The 21,924-nt window shown below is 47.8% G+C and overlaps 1 protein-coding gene across 2 annotated transcripts in view; it reads right to left on the bottom strand.

Annotated features, from left to right (window-relative positions):
- Positions 1 to 5,985: 5,985 nt before the first annotated feature.
- Positions 5,986 to 21,924, bottom strand: part of SLC8A3 (solute carrier family 8 member A3) — a 139,172-nt gene continuing 123,233 nt past the window's right edge. Inside the window, exons 4-8 of one of the 2 annotated variants that reach the window (XM_057318684.1) lie at positions 17,228 to 17,245; positions 13,138 to 13,262; positions 12,504 to 12,603; positions 10,560 to 10,835; positions 5,986 to 8,237 (exon numbers count right to left, since the gene is read on the bottom strand). In XM_057318684.1, coding sequence (XP_057174667.1) covers positions 7,861 to 8,237; positions 10,560 to 10,835; positions 12,504 to 12,603; positions 13,138 to 13,262; positions 17,228 to 17,245 — 896 coding nt within the window. In that variant the 3' untranslated portion in view covers positions 5,986 to 7,860. The remainder of the gene's footprint in view (positions 8,238 to 10,559; positions 10,836 to 12,503; positions 12,604 to 13,137; positions 13,263 to 17,227; positions 17,246 to 21,924) is intronic. The other variant, XM_057318685.1, reaches the window with a different exon arrangement.

The raw sequence follows: 21,924 nt of genomic DNA, 5'->3' as shown, positions 1-21,924 counted from the left end.
TGAGAGATGCTGAGATGTTTATGTGGGAAGAATTATGCAACCAGCACATTTGAAGGTAAAATTGGAGACACAACAGAAAGACACAGAGGCTGTGTTTACAGAGTAGTATTGCTATCAGTGTATTTGAGCATGTAATGAGATGTATATGATGAGAGAATTGGAAGGGGGAACAGTAGAGCATAATGGTTTGGAACAGTGGACGTCACCTCTGAACAGGCATCAGATTCACTTGGAAGGCTTGTTAACCACGGTTTGCTGGGACCCATCCCCAGTGGTCGGGAGTCAGGGTGGAGCCTGAGAATTTGCACTTATTACAAATTCCCAGGTGATGCTGTTGTCGTGCTTCTGGAACCACACTTTGAGAATCATTGGTTTAGAGCCTGGTTTCTAAAATCAGGTGGATTCCAGTATACATTCTGGTGCTGCTCAGAAGTATTTAGGTGACTCTGGGCAAATCACTTGTCTGCTCTGAGTCTCAGTTCCTTCATCTGTAAAATGGGAATAATAATCCTTTCTCACAGGGTGGCCATGGTGGTTCAGTGAGATCATGAGGGTAATGCTGGTCCTGAATTTCCAACACTGTCCACACCTATCCTTCAACCACACTATGGTTTCACAGAGAATTCTCTGCAATCAGTTAATAAAGGAAGGAAAACACAAACCCAGTACAGGAGTGGATCTGCACGGTGTTCCAGCACCAGCCAGAAGTGGACAGCGCCGTGGTATCGCCCCACTTGGGTAGTCCTCAAAGACTGTGGTGAGTGGAAATCCTCCCAGGGGACAGAACATCAGGCAGTATATGTGATTGTCCACTTTGGCCTCAACTATGGATCTACACTGACTCGTACGCAGTGGATAATGGGTGACTGGATCACTGAGGCTTTGAAAGATAACTAGTGCTCTATATGAATGCCATCTTAAAACCGATCATGGTGGTGGAGGCTCTCAGTAATCAGATGGATAAGTTGACTCATGCTACGAGTTGGGCTTAAGATCTTAGTTGGCCTTTTCCCTTGTCACTCTGATGCTTGTTCAGTGAACCGTGTATAAAATGGCCTTGGCAACAAAGATGGAGACTATGGTTGAGCTGGAGTACATGAGTCCCATCAACAAGGTTCATCTGGCTCATCCATGGATGAATGGGCAACCTGCTACTAGTAACTGATAAGCCCTTGATATGGTACTATATCCCACAATGATCAGCTAGTTACTTGGTATTAGGTTGATTACATTGGATCATGCCCATTATGAAGGAGGTAGCAGTTAGTCTTCATAGGGAAGGGACACAAATTCTGGGTGTGGATGTACCCTTAGGGTTTCTGCTAACATTTCCATTCATGGACTTCAGCATGCCTTATCCATTGCCATGATACCTTTCACAATATTGCCTCTGATCAGAGGCACTAGTCTTAGCACATTTCCCATTACTCAAAGGCAGCTGGCTTGATACCATATTGGAATGACCTGATGTAGGCTCAAACACAGCACCAGCTAGGAGATAATGCCTTAAGTTGGGATGCTGTCCTACTGAGTGCACTTATTCTCTAAACTGGAGATCAGCATATAGTGCTGACTGCCTCTAACCCAGATACATAAGTCTGGAGACCAAGAGGTGGAGATGGGGGTGGGTGATCCTTCTCATTATTATGCCTAATAAACCCCTTGAAGAGTTTTGTTTTTTGTCCCTACAACCTTGGGCTCAGTAGGTTTGGAGGCCCTAATGCCCAAGGGAGAAATGTTTCCACCAGAGAACACAGTTGTGGTTCTGATGATTTGGAAGCTGAGCCTGCTCCCTAGTCATTTGGGGCAGTTTATGCCAAAAAAACCAAGAAGCAGAGAAGAGGATCACTGCACTGGTGGGCTGATTCTTCTAATTACTTGGGGTAAGTTGGGTTGTTGCTACACGATGAGATAAAGAAGGACTATGGGGAATGTGAGGATTCATTAGGGGTGCCACTTCATAGTCCCTTGCCTGAAAGAACTGGTCATTAAAAAACTGGAGCACTGCATTCATATTTTATGGGAAGGAAGGTCTGAGTCATTCCACCAAGTGAAGAGCCTCATCCAGAGGAGATGCTGGCTGAGTCTACCATCAGAATTGTAGAAATGGGAACCCACCAATATGTGAAAAGCCAAAATGGAAGTACCTGAAGCCTTGACCCCACAGCAGGTGTCACACTCACAAATGGTTCCAGGGCCCAGGTCGGTCATGTGGCTGAGAGAGGTAGGCTGGGTAGGGACTCTAGTGAACTGAGAACATAAACCCTGTCTCTATGAGGTGGCCATTTATCAGTTCCGTTGGATTGTTGCCACATGAGAATGCCCATACAATCTGGCCAAAGAAACCCAAGTCCACATTTTTACGCAAAATGTTTTCGTTTCAAGACATTAAAGATTATTCCATTAAAAAAAAAAACACTTCACTGATCAAACCATCAAGCTTCCTGGCCACCAGGTTTTAACTGCTGCCTTATGGTCATGGAAAGAGAAATTGAACGAGGATCCAAGCCAGAGGCGTTGATCATAGCAGAAGAGTGAATAGTTACCACACCATGTAGAAGTAACTCCATTCACGTCATCCGAAGTTCTAATAAAGGGGACTGGAGAGAAAAGGAGTGACAACCAGCTCTACTGATGTGGACAGGAAGAACCCGAGACAAAGCAAAAAGGACTAAGACTAGAAATCAGAGTCTAAGGATTTTGAGGCACCAGGAGAGTTTCCCTTGGGTCACCTCCTTTCCAGATATTTAAGAAAGAATAATGAATTCCCTTTGAGTTTATGAGTAAAGGCTAATCTCATTTCTTATAAAGACAGTTTGATCCTCTGTTCTTTTCTGCAAATGTCATAAATGTCACATGATTTACCTACTAGGGCAGTTTTCCAGGAATCTTTTTGGGATACTCTTTCCCAAGAAGATGTCTTTTTAATCAGCCCCCCAACCCTGGGGCCGGGTAATTCTTCATTGTTAACGGTAGTTAGACTCCTCAACCCAGATCGCTTTACCGTTGGGTAATTTCTACCCTTTGGGAATTTCTACCTTTTGGAAATTTCTACCAGTTTGACTCTTACTGGAACATCAGTCCATTCAGCTGCCTGTAGAAGAAGCTCCTTGCTCAGCAAGGATGGAGACAAAGGAGAGAAGAAGGGAACAGAAGGAGGATGAGAGGGCCAGTTGCTGGCTGGTTTCTTCTGCCTTCCCTCCTGGCCCCTCGTTGCTCCCGAGGGGCTCCTTCACTGGCTAGATCTGCCTCCTGGGGGCCTCACGCTTTGTTCTGGTGTTTGTCATCAGAGGCCATGATATTCTGGGAAGAGCTTAGATTTGGAGTCAGAAGACTTGGGTTTGTGTCCTGCCTCTAAGATCTATGTGCTCCTGGCAATTATTTAGCCACTCAGGACTTCAGTGATAAAATGAGAATAATATCTACCTGTGTGGTTCTTATCCAACTCAAACACATACATATAAAAGGCTTTTTATGACCCCTAAAACCTCACATAGACATAGGTCAGATTGCTCTTAGCCATTGCTATTAAAAATATCTCTCTTTAATCACAGAGGGGCTGTGGAGGAGGCACACATTCATAAAAAGTTCCTTTTTTTGTAAAACAGAGTGGACGCTGGGAAGTGTCTGCCCAGCCAGGTCTGTATTTTCCAGTCTCCCTTGCCTTTGGGGGGGATAAAGTGATTAGCGCTTACTAATGGAACAGAAGCAAAAGTAGTGAGCATCACTTCAGAGCCGAGGCAGTTAGAAGTGCATGTGCCTTCTCCAATTTTCTTCCTGTCTGCCACTGGATGAAGAACACTCCAAGGCGCTGAAGAGCAGCCAAATTGCAAAATAGAAGGAAATGAGCTCCTGAATCATCGTGCGGAAGAAAGCTACCTGCTACCAGGGAGCATCCTCCCTGGGTTATGGCACGAGTGAGGAGCAGACTTTCTTCTTGCCAAGCCTCTGGGATACTGGGCTTATTTATTATAGCAGCTAATATTAGCCTAGGTAATAAACGAATCAAGAGAACGGGAAAGTGTGGCTCAGTCAGGAAAAAGTGCTGAAAACGAACATATGCGCAAAGGCTGGCAATGTCTTTGTTCACAGTAATACACAGGCCCCGGGGCCAAGAAATTGCGCAAGGACATCTGCAACGCTGTGTCGGGTGAGGGTGATAGGCGGTTTGATGTTACACACGCACACACACACACACGTACACGTGCATGCATACAAGCATGCACGTGCACACGTCACTTTTGCATACGTATTCCAGAACGCCAGAGCGGAGGATAGAAGTCATGGGCCTCTGAGGTCATGTAAGAGCTTATCTGCAGATCAGGAAAGTGATGCAGAGCGGACACGGAGCGGTCCGGGTCCACAGAACTAAGGAATGGCGGCCTCCAGACCAGCACCCAGTCTTCAGGTCCCCACGCTCTTCTTCTCAATCCTCTTCCCCATCCACTCTGCTTTATCCCAGCTTCTCCCGCGACAAAGCCTAACATCTAGATAACCCAGAAATGACTCAAAAGGGGGAATGATAAGTACAAATGGGTTTCGTGACTTGGCATCCACCACGTGACCAGCTAAAGGGCATTTTTCATTTCCATCTTAGTGGCTGACAAAGAACTAAATGAGCCTGTTGGCCAAACCCTTCTCCTTGCCTCCTTTTTTGTGTTGTTTTGTGTCCCCTTGAACTCTCTACTGCAGCCATGCCAACCATCACTACTCCAGGATGACACCATAGCCTGTTTTACCCCTCTTACCAAGCCCCCTCACCAGAAGATTCTTCCTTCAAGATCCTACTTAAATGTTACATTCTCTGTTTTTCCCGAAGTTTCCAGGCTGAGTTAGTGTTTCCCGTGGCACCCGTTCATGGCATTCTCAGACCACTGGTGACACGGAGCTGTAATTTTTATTCGTACCTTGGTGATCCACATGCTTCATAGCCTCCTTCCCACCACTTGGCTTTCTGGAAAGGGCAATAGTACATATGTCACCCCTCTCCTTACCTGAGTTGTTCAGACCAGGAGTTCAGACAAAGCTATCGATCTACAGGCACCCCAGCCACCATGACGCAGCCTGCAACAGAGGATTCTGCCTTTTGGGAATGGCCTTTTGGGGATGGGAGATGGGTCACATTCTCTCCACTGAGAATTCACTCTCAGAGAAGAGCGATGTCCCAGTCAGTTGTGGGAATGGAGCTGTATGGTCATGCCATAGTGTTAGGGTTGGTGGCCGTGCTCGGCCATGTGTCAGACAAGCAGAGCAGAGGGAGCACCTTGGGAGGGAGAGGAAGGGGCCAGGTCTGAGGGGGAGACGGGAACAAGGACTGGGGAGACTATGCCGTTAGCGGGAGGGGGAGAGTGGGCTTGGTTCCTAGGGCTTTCAGCCTCCTGTTGCCAGCTGTGCCTTCTGTCTTGGGTTCCACGAGAGCCCCCTCCCTCCAGGCCTTTGCAGCATTGCCCCCCTCCGCTTCTTGGGCTAGGTTAATGGGTTTCTGTTTCTCGTAGCCAAAGAGCCTTGGTTAAGAGTTACCTCCCCCTCTGGACTGAATTGCTTGCGGTTTTTCTTGTATCACAGAATGTAGCTCAATGCATTGACGGTGTTCAAAATCCCCTTGTTGCATGAACGATGAGTCAACGAATGAACGAATGTGCCTATTGGTAATAAACACAGGGCCCCGTTTGCCTGGCTGGGCTCCCGCCCCACCATGCCTTTCTGATACAAAAGGCTCGTGCCCTTAATCGCCATAGCTCTGTTGCTTCTGTCCTCCAGCACCCCAACGTCCAGCTGTTGAAAGGTGGCATTTCCCTGAAGTTTTTTTTTTTTTTTTTTTGCTTTAAAAATACTAGGTCTGGAACACTGGCATCTGAAGGATGCGGATGCAGACGGAGGTACAAATAGGAGACAACACTTCCACCTAACGGCATCTGCTCCGGAAGAAACCCCAGCTGGCCCCCTGGACCTTTTCCTGAAGAAACATGGAAGAAGCAAGCTGTATTTAGAGAGATATAAGTAGAGCTTTTATTTTTTTTTTAAAACCAACCCAACATTTCCACTGGCAACTGTCAACATAGCTTATGACATGAGCACTGTTTCTTTTTTAGTTATTTTTTTCTTAAAAAATGTGTTTAAAATTAAACAGGTGTTTTTTAATTTCTTTTTTCCTTTAAAAAATGTATTTATGTCAATGCAGAAAGCCTTAAGATCTGTGGGCAGTTTTGTGATGATTTCATATGTGTGTTCGTGTGTGTGCGCGTGCGCACGAGCGTGTGTGTTTTAAAGCCAGGTCCCTTCCAAATTTGTTGGGAAAAGGTCTGTAGGCCATGGCAATCTCTTTTTCTATAAACCCAGGCTCTGTGGGGTGATAGCAACTAAGATTCCTCTTTACTGGGGCAAGAAATAGCCCACAGGCTGGAAAAAGAGCTTCATGAGGTTTAAAACAAGCAGGAATGTGGGAGAGATGAGAAATTCTAGTTCCTATTTTGTGAAAATGCTTTCAAACGTGACCTGAGGGTCCAGGAGAGGTGGAAGGAGCCCCTGGTTTTCTTATCAACCTCTCAGTTGTTGCATTACCTCAAGAAATACAGTCAGACCTCTTCGTGTGGCACATTAGACAGAGAGGGGGTGGTGAAGCTGAAATTTCCCCAGAGCACTGACATTTTAAATATAATCTTTCCCCTTAAAGATCTCACGAGGTGGACAGCTCTTCTCGGCCTCAGATTGGAAGCCAAAGATACTGAAGAAGCCATCTATGCCTTTGTCTCCCCAGCTGCCCTTTGTCATCACCTACCATTCCTATTTCTGTCCCCTGTCTCCCATGGGGTGGGTCTTCCTGCAGAAGGATAAACGTGTAGATACGGCCACAGCCAGACGGACAGAGTAAATTGGAAACGGCAGGGAAGGGAACCATGAATTTTTGTTTTAAACTGGATTTGGACATAAGCATATACAGCTCCTCCCGCCCCAGCCCCAGCCCCCGTTCTTCAGCGCGCCACGTGGGTGTGCACACTCACTTCCACCCAAACGCCATCCCTCTGCCACTGAGAAGAAAAGCGGGGGGGGGGGGGGGGAGGGGGGTGGCGGACGGCGCTGGAGCCAAGAGACAGCTGTTACCCAGGGAGAGGGGGAGAGGGTGAGGCTGAGCATCGTGCCTCTACCTGTCCCTGTCCGCTCCCACCGTGAGTTCCTTCACAGCACCTTTGTTACTGACTTCAGAAAGAAAAGACGAAACGAACAATGAGTGACACCTCATGGGAAAGCGAGCGCAGTAATGGCTACGGAAGGAGAACTGGAAAGCGGCCTGGGGCAAGGGGGTGTGTGGATAGGACTCACTTCCACCCTCGCCAGCTGCAGGAGAGAGTGGGGACGTGCCGCACCGGCAGACAGCGGAAGCCCTGGCCCCAGGGAAGGAGAAGCAGCAAAGGAATAATCCAGAAGGCGATGGAAGGGTCTGGCCTCTGCCATGGGTCAGGGACACGGGTGGGAAGACGGGGTGGAGGTGGATTTGTGGCTGTTGTTGGTTTGTATTGAATTAAATACTTTGTAAAGTGGGAGTTGCCTCCACTCTGATTGGTTAAGACTCTGCCCTTTCAGTCCCACTGCCGGGGGCGGGGAGCCTAGGTCGGTGAGGTTCCTGGGGCTCGAGCCCTGACGCCGCCTCTGCGGGCTGCTCCCCCGGCGAGGTCCCGGTGGCCAAGTGCCCTTCTCTTAGGAGAAGTCCGAGGCGTGTGCTGCGGAGCCCCGCCCCGTGGCTCAGAAGCCTCCGATGCAGCAGGAGGCCCCGCCCCGCGGCTCAGAAGCCCCAGATGCAGCAGGAGGCCCCGCCCCGCGGCTCAGAAGCCCCTGGTGTAGCAGGAGGCCCCGCCCCGCGGCTCAGAAGCCCTTGATGTAGCAGTAGGCCTCCAGCGTGGCGAAGAGGATGTACAGGAGCCACAGGCTCACGAAGAGCCACGTGGTGGCCAGCTTGCAGCCGCGAGGGCCGCCCAGCTCCCCGCCCAGGTGCGGCCGCCGGCGGTACAGGAGCACGCTGATGCACACGAACGCGAAGATGGTGAAGAGGGTGACCGAGAAGGCCAGCGTGCCGGCGGACACGTAGAACTCCTGTCCCTGCAGGGCCCAGTAGATGGCGGCCACGGACCAGGCCAGGCCGATGCCCAGGAAGACGTTGATGGCGTTGCTGCCCGTGACGTTGCCGATGGAGGCATCCGAGTACAGATCCTGGATGGCAGCGGCTTTGCTGGCGAACATGTCTGCGAAAGGGAGAGACGGTGGGCGCTGGAGGGAACCTGACACGCGGAGGACCCCCCCCCTTTGGTGTGTCCAAAAGGGCAGCTGGTGCCCCAGGCCGAGCTCAGCAAGGAGACGCAAGGCTCTGCCACTAACAGGCTGCGTGGCCTTGGACAGGTCACCTCACTTCTCTGGGCTTCAGGTTCCTCAGCTGCTGGGGTCTGAATAAGGGCCTACGGGTCCTGATATTTACTCAGTGGGTTTGCTGTTCCCTTTGGATGATTTTTTTCAGGAAGGGGAGTTGGCCCAAGGAACCTTGGCATCCTGGGAAGCTGCTGAGGGTAGATGCCTGATTCTAACCATCACACGGGGTATTAGCTCACATAACAGTCATGGCACAACGCCCCCAGACTCGGCATTGTGTTAGGGGGTGGATTTATGGGGGCAGAGGACACGCCAGGGAACCAGGAGGTACGGACTCAAGGAAGGCAGGGCTCTGCCTCTGTAGTTAGTATTTGGAGCACAGGGCCCTGCAAGCTGTTTGACTTTAGATGTTGGCATGGATTGTAGGCATTGGAAGGACTGTCAGGGACGTCTAGCCGCCCTTTGATTTCACAGGTAAGGAAAAGAAGGGTCAAGGAATCTACCCAAGACCACATGGGCAGTTAACAAGACATTTGGCCCTAAAGCCCTCATGGAAGGGCCCTTTGCATATCATCGCCCCAAAGATTTTAGGGCAAAGCCGTGAAATCAGCACAGTGCATGACCGCATAACCTTTCTCAAGCACCTAGTGCTGCAAGCTGCTCCCTGCACCAACTGCAAGGACTTGGAAGTGTCCCAAACTCCCTCCTCGTCCTGGCTTGCCTCCTTGTTGCCAATTTTCTCAGATCTCCCAGAGAAAACCTCTTGCCTTTTCTTGACTCTGACCTTGCTTTTCCGCCTCTGATCCTCTGCAATTTCTTCCCACGTGTGTTCCTTTTCCCCCTGTGATAGTTCTGCCCCTTCCCCTCTGATAGTTCCAGTCCCTTGAGGCCTGGAGACCCGAGATCACAGGGTATCGCCTCCACAAAGCCTTCCATGGATCGTCTGTCTCATTTCCTACCCCCTGACACATTTCTGGTGAGAGCCAAGCCTCTGGCATCACTAATGGACAAATAATCCCACTGCTCTGTGCTGGGGTTTGGGGGTGAGGTTTTCCTCGAGTGTCCTGTCACTTCAGTTACCCTCCAGAGGGATTTATTCTCTTAGTCCAGTCAGGGTTTCCCTGGGTCCAGCCAGCGGAGTCCTGTCTGATGGGATTCGGCCTAACCCTCGTGGCAGACGATGTTCTCTCTTCTTTGCCGTGGCTGCAGGGAGGCTCCCTGGCAGGAGTTCGGGCTCAGACATCCCGGACACCCAGCTGAACTCAGTCGGGAGCCTGAGCTAACACAGCCCTTAGCCTGCTAACTGCTGCTTGTCATTCCAGCCCAGCTTATATTAGTCTCTCCTGCGAGCCATCCACGACGCAGCCCAGGCGCCCCTGCTCTATGCTTACACGGCACCTCTGCTCTCTTGTCGTCGAACTTACAGAGATGATTTCAATTACAGGAGTTGAGTGCAGTTTCTGCCACCAGCTGCTGCGCTCCACTCCGAGCAGGGAGCGCGCCTGCCCGCCTCCCATGACAGCCTCAGCAGCTAGTACGAGACTGCATCAGGCTCAGTACATATTTGTCTAAGGAATGAATAAATTCATGCCTGCTCCTGTTCGTCTTTGGGTGTTTATAAGAAAAGAGTAGGTAATTCATCATATGAAAGGACAAGAGCTCACTAAGCTTCCTCTCCTGTCCCGCCAGGAGACAGTTTGTACTCACAGGTGTCCTTCTAAGTGAGGAAGCCAAGAATGCTTGTGAACATTTCTACTGTGACATTCTCAAGTGGGCTAATCTTTAGTCTCGGCAGCTGCCAGAGTGAAGTGGGAGGAGAACATTACCTGTAGTCTTTGAATGACACTGTCTGTGGCCTTCAGAGCGTGTGGGGGTTAAAAAAGTGGGCCACTCACATGGGCAGCTGACTTAGCTCTGTGGGCCTCAGTTCTCTCATTTGTCATGTGGGGATAATGACGATCCCGATTACATAGGGCTTTGGTGAGCATTACAGAGGGAAAACATGTAAAGTTTATCCACAGTGCCAGACACATCAAAAATGTTCAAGAAATGTTAGTAATATTATCATTAATCCCTTTGACTTTTGGGCTCTTTGGGGGCAGAGGCTCTGTTAAGCTCAGATCTGAGATAGTAAGGAAGATACTGAGGCACTTGGACCTGGTAATAATCTCTTTGCAAACCCAAGCACCCCTCACTCTTACCTGGCACAGAGGTGCCAAATGCCACAAAAACAACAGCCGTGACTGAGTCCTTGAGGCCAATGGTGCAGCCGAAGTGGGAGGCCAGGTCCCCGATTATGGCTGTGAGCATGCCAATGATGAGAATGGACACAACGAAGCAGGCCCAGCCATGGCAGTACTCTGTGGGGGGCACACAGGCAAACAGCACCTTCCAGAAGACCGTCAGAAAGTGCATGACATAGTCAAAGCAGGATGGCAGCCTCTCCTCCCCTGACTCATCCTCATCCTCGTCCCCTGCTGCAGACAAGATAAAACAGGGCCAGGGAAGGGCAGTGAGGTCAGATCCCCATTCACGGAAAAGTCAAATCAACCCACATGGCAAGCATTCTCAGCTGGCACAAGATTCCAGCTCTCTCCTGAGCAGAGGGGTAGGCCAGGGCATGGGCACCGGAAAACAGTGGGGAAAGGGGAACTGAGTGGGGTGCCCCACTGGTCAATGTGAATTCAGGGCACCTGAGAGGGTGGGAGGGAGAAGGCAGGGGAATAGGGAGAGAAGGGAGAAAGAGAGAGGACAGGGGGAGACCACAGGAGGGACGAGGCAATGAAGAAGGGAGGACGGGGGAGCAGGCTGCCCTGGTTTGCCTGGACGAAGAAAAGCGAAATCAGCTGCGTGTCTGCTCTTCCCTGGACACCGGCGGAGCGCCTCCCTAATTTTCCTGACATGCCTGCTGCGATAACCTCGTGGTTCTGGTTGCTATCTGTCCCCAGAGGGGCGCTGTCATTCCAGATCATGTGGGCATACCAGGGAGCCAGTGCCATCCTCCCACCCTAACCCGTGGGACAGAGCAGGGCTGGGCCCCATTGTCCTTGGCAGGAAATGGGGGCCCGAGTTGCCCATTCAGCAGTCTGGGAGGAGAGGACGTGCTGAGGCCGCTGGCAGCTTGTCCAGGGCAAACTCCGTGATGTTTAACATGATCAGTGGAAGCCGGGGTTTTAAAGAGCAGGAGTTAGGACGCTTGAGTTCCCGTTGCAGCTTTGCCAGGAGGAGGATCTGTAAGCTGGGGTAAATCCCCTTTTATTTCTGAGCCTCAGTTCCCTTGTTTGAGAAAGGAGAGGGTTCGATGATGTGGCCTATAATCTGTTTATTGTCCCCTTAGGGGCAAAGTAAGGTCCTCAGATGGGGGTTTGGGGGGATCTGAGGCAGGCAACGTGAGCCGTGGGGCAGCAGCAGCCGAGGCCAGCCTCTCTTCCTGGCGGTACTTCTGCTCTGGCTCCGGGGCCTCAGGGATGTGACCCTGTGGGTTGCTATGACAACAAAGCCTCATGAAAACAGACGAGGCCAGTGGAGCTGGGCAGTATGAGGTGGTCTCCGTGGTGCCAGGAGGCACTATGGGCGGTGGTGGAGAGCCCTCGTCTGGGGCCCTGGCTGTGCTGTGGGTCACCACTGAGGGAGCCGGTCAGTGAATGGCCAAGGAGATGTCTGGAATCATCCAGGGTAGAGGTTTGTCAGTGCCGATGTGGAGAATTTACAAACTCTGGACCCCCACGTGTCTAATCAGAACAGTCCCCCAGTTTACAGAAAAGGAGGACCAAAATAATGAGAGGAAGGAATGATGGAAACCAGAATTTAATGAGTTTAATGGCACTGGACTCCACCATTCTGCTTTGCTGAGAAAGGTCAAAATCGTTCCCTTCTTGAATGAGGAAATTAAGGTGGAGGGAGGGCAACTTGTCCCAGGTCACACAGCAGAGCCAGAATTTGAAACTGGTGATAGTCATGCTCTTCTAGGGACCCCATGATTCTTCTCCAAAGTGACCTGGTACAACAGGCCAACTGCAAGGACTACAGCTGGGACACAGAGGACTTCCCAGAAATTGGTAGCTGCTGATGGGGCTGTGTTCTCCCTTCTCTGGTGTTGCCTGCTTCTCTCAGCAAGGCCAGTGTCCATCTTGAGACCCTCTTACCTGCACTGACAGTGATGGCCTCCATGAACTGGTCCCTCCAGGAATGGGTCCCCACAACCGTGGCCAGGTTTGTCTTCTTGATCAGTTTGTCCACCGTATTCTGTCAGGGAGATAAAAACTTGGAATCATGAGGTTAGAATGCTCAGAACTGTTGAGGAGTCTGGCGCTTCAAGGGAATAAAAGATGTCTTGCATTCCAGGCGTAGCCACATGGGTCTGGGGGTAATGGCCTTAGATGATATCTTCTGGGTCAGTCTATTTCCCTTTTCTTTGGTTGTGATGGTGAATATTGGAACTTAGAGCAATACAATAGAGCATAACAGTAATGATGCCAATAAACCTTGCCCCAGAGTAGTAAATTTTAGAATCTTTGTTTTTAAAATACAGTTAAGCAATAGTGATAAGACATACAGGGGCTTCATAGCCCATTTATTCCATTTGTTATGTTTCCTTCTAATATTCCTAGGCTCTAAATAGCCAGCACTATTCGTTCCATGTTATAAATGGGGAAACTGACAGTGGGTAAGTGATTTGTTCACTTTCAACTTCATATATTCAGTGGTGAAATTGGAACAAAACTTCAACCTCCCACCGCATTACTCTATTAGTCAATTAGATCTCACTTATGGCCTGACCTTGAACTCAAAGGACTCTTCAATGATGACCTCTAGTTTGGGGTGTTCGCCCAGTACTGGCTTTCCCATTTCTGCTATCCTCTTGGCCTCCTCTTCCTCCACAGTCAGCTTCCTGTCTGTCACCTCTGCAACAAAACAAAATCAGACTAGCTTTAGCATGCTCACCACTCCCTAGGAGTCTAGAGCTCAGCGCATTAGGCATGGGCAATGGGCACAAAGCAAACTCCTCTCAAGAGCAGGGACTTCAGGCACTTTTTAGTGTCCCTTTCTACAACGTGCTGAACGTTTTATGACCATCAGACCATGAAAGGGTTCCCTGCAGTCCTGTGATAAGCATTCCTATTTCCATTGTATAACTGGGTGACCAACCTGACCCAAAGACTTTCCAAGAAATAGCACCTAGTGAAGTCCCCAAGTCATCTGGTGAGATATTGGAGAGTTGGGAACAAAAGCGTCTAACAATTTTGAATTCTTGGGCCTGATTGTTCAACTACTTGACATCAAAGTTTGTGGAGTTCAGAACCACATGTTAATTCAAAGGGTATATCTCTTGGTTCCTGTTAACATCTGTTTCCAACACCGCTGGGACTGTGCCCTTTACAGAGGAAAAAGGAGGAATATCTACACCCCATACAAGTGAATGTTAGCCTCACAGCGAGAAACTTGGAAGATTTCCTGAAAGGTTTCCTGATTTTCCAATGAAAGATCCCTAGGATTTCTGTAGGACCCAGGCACATTTCTTCTGGAACAGAAATACTCATTCAATCAAAACCAAAATGAAGCTCTTCCTTTACTTTTTTTTGAGGCATTCCCTTGGTTCATTTACCAGAGGTCCCTTCTCACGTTGAATGGTGGGAAAATTTTTCCACTTCAGCTGGTGAGTCCACTTTAAGACCACTTCACCACGAAGGCATGTTTTCTGGATTAGAGTGAAATAGAGATTGAATCTTTTTATTCCCCTTTGATTAAAAAATTGCTCTTGGCAGCCTGTTTCTTTCGGAGATCATTTAAACATCTTTTCTTCCAAGTCCACATTCTTACATGCAATTAATTCTTTTATTCAGTTCCTTAATTGCTTTCAATCCACACAGTGAATGTCCTATGGGAATCCTTTAGTCCTTGGATAATCTCAAGGACAAACTGGGTCAGAGGCGAAGGAGGTCTTCTTTTCTGTCTAACTTGGGAACCAGTGAAGCGTAGGGATGGGTGAGACTCGAGCTCTTGAAGTTGCAAGGAAAGGAATTCACTGGAAAGACGATAAGCCAAGAGTCTAAGTTACCAGAGAGGCTGTTTTATATAAGGATTTTCTTAGTTGTCCTGAATGAAGATGGTAAGAAAGTATGTGGAGGATTCCTTAGCTGGCTGTTTCATTCAGTGCTTCTGGCACCAAACACAGAAGGCAATCCCAAAATGTTTGGGAGCTGTCCGTGGTGCTGTCCTCCCGCTAGTGTTGGTGACAGCTTTCAGAAGAAATTATTTCTCAAGGATCAATGTCCTGTCTATTTCGAAGTAAGCAGATACCCTCTAGCAGCCTAACTTTATTTAATCATTGATTCTGAGTCTTTTATTCTTTAATTATGAAGGTAAATCTGGGTACACCTAGGGTTCTGGCTATGATGTCAGTGATCCTAGAAGCCAGACTGCAAGCCACTCTGAGAAAAAGCCTTCAGAAAAAGACTTACAGATTCCTTAAAAGCAAGGTTACTTTTTCCCTCTACTTGTAGATTTTGGCACCATATCACAATGGCTATCCTACCAGTGACAGTATTATTCTACTCCTCCCTTCCCGATGCCCCCATGTCATACTTTACATGTGCCACAAGAACTTTATACCAATATAATGAGCTCTCCAGTGACATATAAATGTACCTGTCTAACCCCTTGTCTAGCTATCAGTCTGGCACTATATCCATCTGGCAGGATATTGATCTACCTACTGACCTGTCCACCCCTGTGGTGACAGTCAGTTTTTCCATCTAGCTTTTTGCAAAAATCTCTTTGACAAATACCAATCCTCTATCTTTGGATCTCCCACAGCCCCACAGAGGTACTCCATATATATCGGTTAAGTGATTGATTCACAGGCCTTTAAATCAACTCTGATTCAGTGTCTTGGTTTGGTAGTAATTCCTGCCTTTTTCTATTTTTGTAATGATCATTCCTTTACATTGAAATTAATTCCTTGAGAGAGTGACAAGTCTCAAATCTAAAAGACCATAATGATTGTGATAGCTTGTTTATGTAACTCCTCAGAATTTCAAGTGAAGAGAATAAATGATAGGTGATTTTTATATTTGGACTGACTGAACAAACTCTCAGAGCTCAGAAAAGGGGGAGGGGTGGGGAGAGAGAGAGAAAGAGAGAGAATATGAATAGGATGAAAGATCAAGCAAATATTGGAGGAACAAAGAGCTTGCCAGGCCAGACAAGAATAGATTGCTGTGAATGCTCTGCAGGTATCCTCAGAAAGAAATGGGGCGATGCAGCTGGTGCTCTCACTCCCGGGTCCCTGAACTTAGTGGTGTATCTCAGAATGAACATAATTACTCTCCATCTTTCACCACCAGGCATTGTTAATCATGTTTGCCTGTCCACCCAGGAAAATTCAAACAAGAATTTGAGATTTCCAGTGAATTTTAAGTCCAACCATGGGCTCCTAGATGAACAGTTTACAGGCTGAAAGATCTAGAAAATGATACCTTCTTTTCCTATTTTAGCTTCAATTGGTATTTTTGCAAGTATGTTAAAAGTACGAGAAAGCCTAAATTAAATCACAGTCTTTGTTGTGTATATATGTGTGTGGTTGGTGGTGGGGGTGGGTAGAAGCAAGAGTTGGAACAAAGAAGCCCAAATACCTTCTCAGGCAAGAAGGTAAGTGAAGTGGAGAAGGAATTCCCAATGCTATGTCATCAATACCCTGGGGGAATAGTGGAATAAACGGGGTCAGAGGTAGTTCTTATCCTGTTGGCATAAAGAGGAAGCAAATGGCCAAGGAAGCTGGAATCACTTTTTTTTTTCAGAAAGAAAAAATGTAGGGGGTTACCTATTTTTATTGTTGTTATTGTTTAAAGGCTTCAAGGAGGTCAATGTCCTTAATATATATATTGCCCCTTCTCAAAACCAGGGTGCAGCCTACATGTAATTTTGAATACCAGTGAATTCTGTAAGATGTTTTGTCTCTTGAATGCTCTTAAATTTTTTTATATGTTCAAAGAGCTGATGAATTTAAAGTGTTATTTTAAGTTATATTGAGACATCTTGTATAGCTCACTCTGCCAGCACCGAGAGTTAGGGTATTGCTGATATGCTGGAAATGCTTTCCTCTCTGCTCACAAAGTGGGATGTTGTTTATGATCTCATTCCACTGATGCAAGCATACATTCAGAGAAGGTGTACATCCTACAACAGAACCTAGATTCTGCATGAGAATATGTCCAAAATAAATTCTCCAAAATTTCTATTTCCAGCCAGATAATTGTCCCCACCACCCATAATATCCTAATCCTTCTTCGTGTTCATGGCACATGTGACTTTAAGGGTCAATGACAAATGAACCAAAGTTCTAGCAATTTAGGTCTCGGCTGTAATGAGATGGAAGATCTCCAGGATCAGTAAAATTCCAGATTCTTTCAAAATTGCTTTTCATGTTCTCACAGCAGCTCCTGATTATTTTCCCCTGGTTCCCTCAAGATGAACATATTTTCTTTCAAATCCCATCATGATCCCATTAGGAGATTCAGCTCTGACTCTCACCCTCTCTTGCCCTACCTACAACATGAGATGACAGTTGAATTAAGACTCAAGAGAAGTCTATGAACCACTGTCTATTTGGTAAGTTTCAACTCTCTTCCTGGTCCAAGAGAGGACAGGCTCTGCCTTCACCCACATCCGCTGACAGAAGTGATACTCAAAGAATTGTCTCCTTCCTCACAACTACTTCAAGTGGGGAAATAAACCTCTCGGTCCTTAGAAGAACTTGTCAGGTTAGCTTGAGCCCGCAGTTCCCATTAAATAAATCAAAGGACATTGATCTTAAACTAAATAATGGCACTGGCGAGAAGTAGAAAAGAGGGGGCAAGACACCTCTTACCTGGAGACAACAGGAGCGCTGTTTGCAAATGGATACCAGACAAGGGGAAGAAAGAAAAGGAAAGAGCATTAAGGTTCCATCTTGAAAGTATCCCCAGGCTTTGTGGTTGCAGTAGGATAAGGGAAGCAGGGAGCTTAGTGGGTGAGAGCTCTGCAGCCACATGCAAGAGGCAGCATTTGGACATGCGCAGCACGGCAAGAGGTATAAGCCACTGGAGGGACTGCTGAGCACCGCAGCCCTGCCGCCGGACTTTCCCCACACCCTTCCTACAGCTCTGGGGGCTAGGGGAAAAGGAATGAGGATGGGAAATCCATGTGAGTGGAGCAGAGACAGAGTTGGTCATTCGTGATCTTCTAAGAAATCAGGTTATCGTATCCATTCTGTAAAGGAAGGAGGATCCGGTGACCATGAAAACTGTATCATGTAGCTGGTTTATCAGTGAGGAATATGACGCTGGGGCTTGAATAGGAGTTCAGGATCCTGAGCACCGGCCTACACGAATAGAACGGTACTCAGTCCTGTGTCTTCAATCCCTAACCTTATAACCAGATCGCACTTAGCTTCCCAGTGCCCAGAACACTTTCTTGGCACAAATAGCTTCCTGGCTAACACGTTGGCCAGAACTTTGAGTTCCCCTCAAAGAAGGACCTCATGACAAGGTTAATTTCTGCAAAATGTTTTCTTTGAATGGTTTATCTGTTTATAGATACAGCCTGGAGGTTCGGGTAATACCTTTTTGTACTACCTGTGCTGAGCAAGTCCCTGCAACTAGTAGGTGTTCAGCAGAGATTTCGTTTTTTGCCTCCTATTTTGGCAATTGTATTTTGTAGAGATCCTGTGGTGCTGTGTCTCTGGATGGTGGTGTTTTTGTTCCAGAAGGACAGGCTAAAAAGGGCCCAGGTATTCTTGACCAGAGAAACGGTCATACAGAAAGCTCTTTGTAGATGGAAGGTGACAAATAATCAGGCCCCTATGTGGGCTGGGAAGCTGAGTTAGACATACTTAACACAGGGCATCCTTAGCCCCCGATCTATACTTATGCTAAAAAATTCTTGTGACATACCACATTTTCCTCTCAATGGTGTCTCAGCACAGCCCCGCACTCCCTGGCTCTTTTCAAATAAAAGTCTGGGAATATCCCACCACATACTCCTGGTACAGCTGGTGACTGATGGTGCTGAGGAAGGAGCGGGGGTGGTGTCTGTGAATTGTTTCTTCTGAAAATCTCTAGGAATGCAACTCGGGCCAGTGAGCCAACATCTCAGAGTCACATCCACTGAAGACACGTGTGGATTGAGAATTTTTATGGCATATAAGCAGAGCAAACAGCAGTTGACTTTTTCTGGTTTCTCCCATATGGAATTCCAAGGGGTAATTGAGTAAATCTCCTTGCCACATGGAGATGATAGATTGATAGATAGATAGATAGATAGATAGATATAGATAGATGATAGATGATAGATGATAGATAGATAGATAGATAGATAGATGATAGGAAGAGAGCGTGTTCATTCTGCTCCTTCTATGGATCTGCGCAAAAGCAGAGCCCTTCCTGGCCCCCAAGCTAGAAGGGAAACCAGAAACCCGAACATATCAGTGAACCCAGCTAGGCCAGACAAGGGGTACCTCTTCCAAAAAGGTCCCTGCTGCCCTGGTTTTCACTCAGAAGTCCCTCCCAACCCCAGGATCATCTCTATCACAATGAGAGGGCTTGCAGTCAGCTGGAATCGTACCATTCTCTGGTCATTGTCTACATGAATTTGAGACTTTCCACTTAGCAGTTATAGATGGGTCAGCGAGATCCAGATAGGCCAATTCTGAGTGACATAATACCTCCAGGGTGTTTTTCCTGCTGCTGATGATGAGAGAATCTGCAGCTGAACTTTCCCCTGTATTGATCCCCAGGGTCAGGTGAGCATCATTTATCCCTGCTCAGACACCCCAGGGACATGCAGGAAATAGCATAGCTCTGTGAATAATTGGAAGCATCTGGGAGCTTGTCAGGGTGAGCCCATTGATGTGGTAAGAGGGGGCACAGACAGGCCCTATGACTGGGGGAGCGTGCTTTCCTTTCCACGTGAGGCTCCCAGCATCCAGGCCCAACAGCCTTGACCATGACGCTCGGCGTCTACTTTTGGACTCCGGCACTTACTCTACACCAGGGCAACCATGTTTCCTATTCATCCTCCCTTTTCCCTCCTCTAGCTTATCTGCAGCATTTAATCTCACCTCTAAAGTCTGTTTTGTTTGCCAAGAATAGATTCTGCTATCTCAAATACAGTCTTTTTTTTTTTTTTTTGGTAACGCAATTGTCATTTGACCATGCAAAGTCTATGCTGCTCTGAATGCCTAAGACTCTCCCATGCAGCAGTGATAATGAAAAGCTTTCTACTGTACTGCTTCTCACTCTGAGAACAGCAGGGAATTCTGAAAATCAGGATGGGTTTTCATTTGATTCTGAGTCTAGACAATCCAGTTGTATGACCTTTCACCTTATGGTCTAATGCCAAAATATGAGAAGATGTGAAGAAACTGAAAATAGACAATAGACCAGGAGGTCAGAAAATGTGCATATTTCCTATGGGCACCTTCCATCTTGGTATCTTGGTCACTGGGAAGACCTGGAGGATTCTTGCCTTCTCACCTACTCACTCCCCAGGACTAGGCTCCACTAGGACTTTGCTGACGTCTCCTTGGACAAAGAGTCCAGGGCAAAAAAAAAAGGGGGGGGAGGGATCCTCAAATGGGGAATAGCCAAAGGCATTTGCATTTGGCCAAGTCTCTTGAAGGGCACAAGGTGTATCTTAGGTCACTCCCTGTCCTGCTGTTGATCAGGGTTTATTGGGGAGACAGAAAAGAAAAGAGAGGCCTCTTTACTGGTGGAATAAAGTCATGGATGAACTTTTAACCCATTCTTCTTGTCTGGAGCCACTGCCTTCTTTCCAGCTACCCTGAATGATCTTTTGTGCTGGTTTCATTTGCTACGAGACGATGGAAATTGATAAAGCTAGTTTACGATGGCCTTAGGTGTCTGCGGCGTCCAACCAATCATGAAGAGGTAGGTGGATTAAATGCACAAGGGAGGTGGGAATGAAGGAGGGCAGGTGTTGAGGCAACTTCTGAGAATATTCTCAGTGGTAGTAACTGCAGCATTGGCAGAAACACAATCTAAACAATGGAACTAGAGATTTCCCCCCCGCACTCCGGCAATCAGGCTCATGGCGGCATCCTATCAGGTGGCAAGGAGAAGATGAGTGATGGAAGATGGAGAGGGCTTTTGCTTCTAGAACACTAGGCATGTCCAGACCTGGGTGGACACAGAACTGGTCAGATCTGCAGAGAGAGTCCCCAGAAGACAGTAAGAACTGATCAATCATACCTGTCGATAAGCCTTTAGGAGTATAGTTGCTGAATCTCTTAGATCTGTCCTTGAATGAAAGGCTTTATGCTGCTCTTTGTCATGTGAATGTGAAACAGTTGTAGAGAATAATCACCCTTTTTTGACAAACAAGTGGGTCTCACTGTTCCATCCTCCATGAGGCTCCCAGAAGCATATCTCTCCTGAAGGGGAGTGTGAATGTCCTCTTGGTATTTCCCAACATATATTCCTCCAACATTTTTGAAGTAGTGGTTTCCAATCATTTTTCTTCAAGGGAAGAAATCTTTCCTTACATCTTCCTTGGTTGCAACATAATCAGTCCCTTAGGAATGGAACCCTAGCAGGTATTCCAAGATGCATGTCTTGAGGAAGGGAGGAGATGAGGCCACTCCTCTGGTGTGGGATGAGGGTTATCTTGGGATCTGGGTGATACACCTATTTGCAGATGTCAAGCAAAGGCAGGCTTCTGTGAACTGTGTTGTTTCTCAGGGATCAACACCAACTACACCATCTAGAGGCCCTTCTCCTATTGGAAAACGCATAAGTCAATACTCTGGGCCCTCCCAATGTCAGTCCTTTTCCAGGGCTCTCTGGCTGTGGAGATGCCCATATCTGGAATTATTTGCTTCTTTTTGCAGATTCCCAATTTTCTGCTTTAGGGATTGCATGGTCCTAAAGCAGCCTGAACAAAGTTCTTTATCTTGGGCTAGGAATAAAGGTAGAATGAGATGGGCTGGGTGTCAAGGAGAGGAAGAATACTTCAGGACTCCAGATCATATGACTACCTCAGAAGCCAGCTCTGTCTCAGAGAGGTCTCAGAAGCTGCGGCCTCTGACATTTGGTATACCTTTTCATACCATGATCTCCCCAACTGTGAAATAGTCAGATAAAACACTTACCTCCATGAAGGGCAGAGGGGACTATGAACCACTCTGCAAGTGAATAACCTGCCAAGCACTCAAGGAAGGTTGGGGAATGCAGCAGAAAACTGTATAAGCATCATTGCAGCATGGGCCCCGGCCCCCATCCCAGACCCTTCCCCCATTCAATCCAGGCTCGATGGTGAGGGGTGGGAGGGGAAGAAGGCAGGGAAGGGGCACAGACATGCATGGCATCACATTCCTTTCGTTTTCTTCTCCCCACCCACCAAGGAGTTTCCACATTTACGGGTTCCATGTATATGTAGGGGCTGCGGGGGAGAGTGCGGGGACGGTGGTGATCGGATCATTGGAGCACAAGGTAGAAGGAAGTAACTCAGTAGGGTAATGAGGAGTTGAGGCTGCAGCGCTGTCCGGAAGGTGGGAAAGGAGGACTGGGG

This window comes from Ursus arctos, unplaced genomic scaffold (genome assembly GCF_023065955.2).
Source record: "Ursus arctos isolate Adak ecotype North America unplaced genomic scaffold, UrsArc2.0 scaffold_25, whole genome shotgun sequence".
In the NCBI taxonomy this organism is placed as follows: domain Eukaryota; kingdom Metazoa; phylum Chordata; class Mammalia; order Carnivora; family Ursidae; genus Ursus; species Ursus arctos.
Note: the sequence above shows the minus strand (reverse complement) of the source record. Positions and strands in the feature narration are given on the sequence as shown.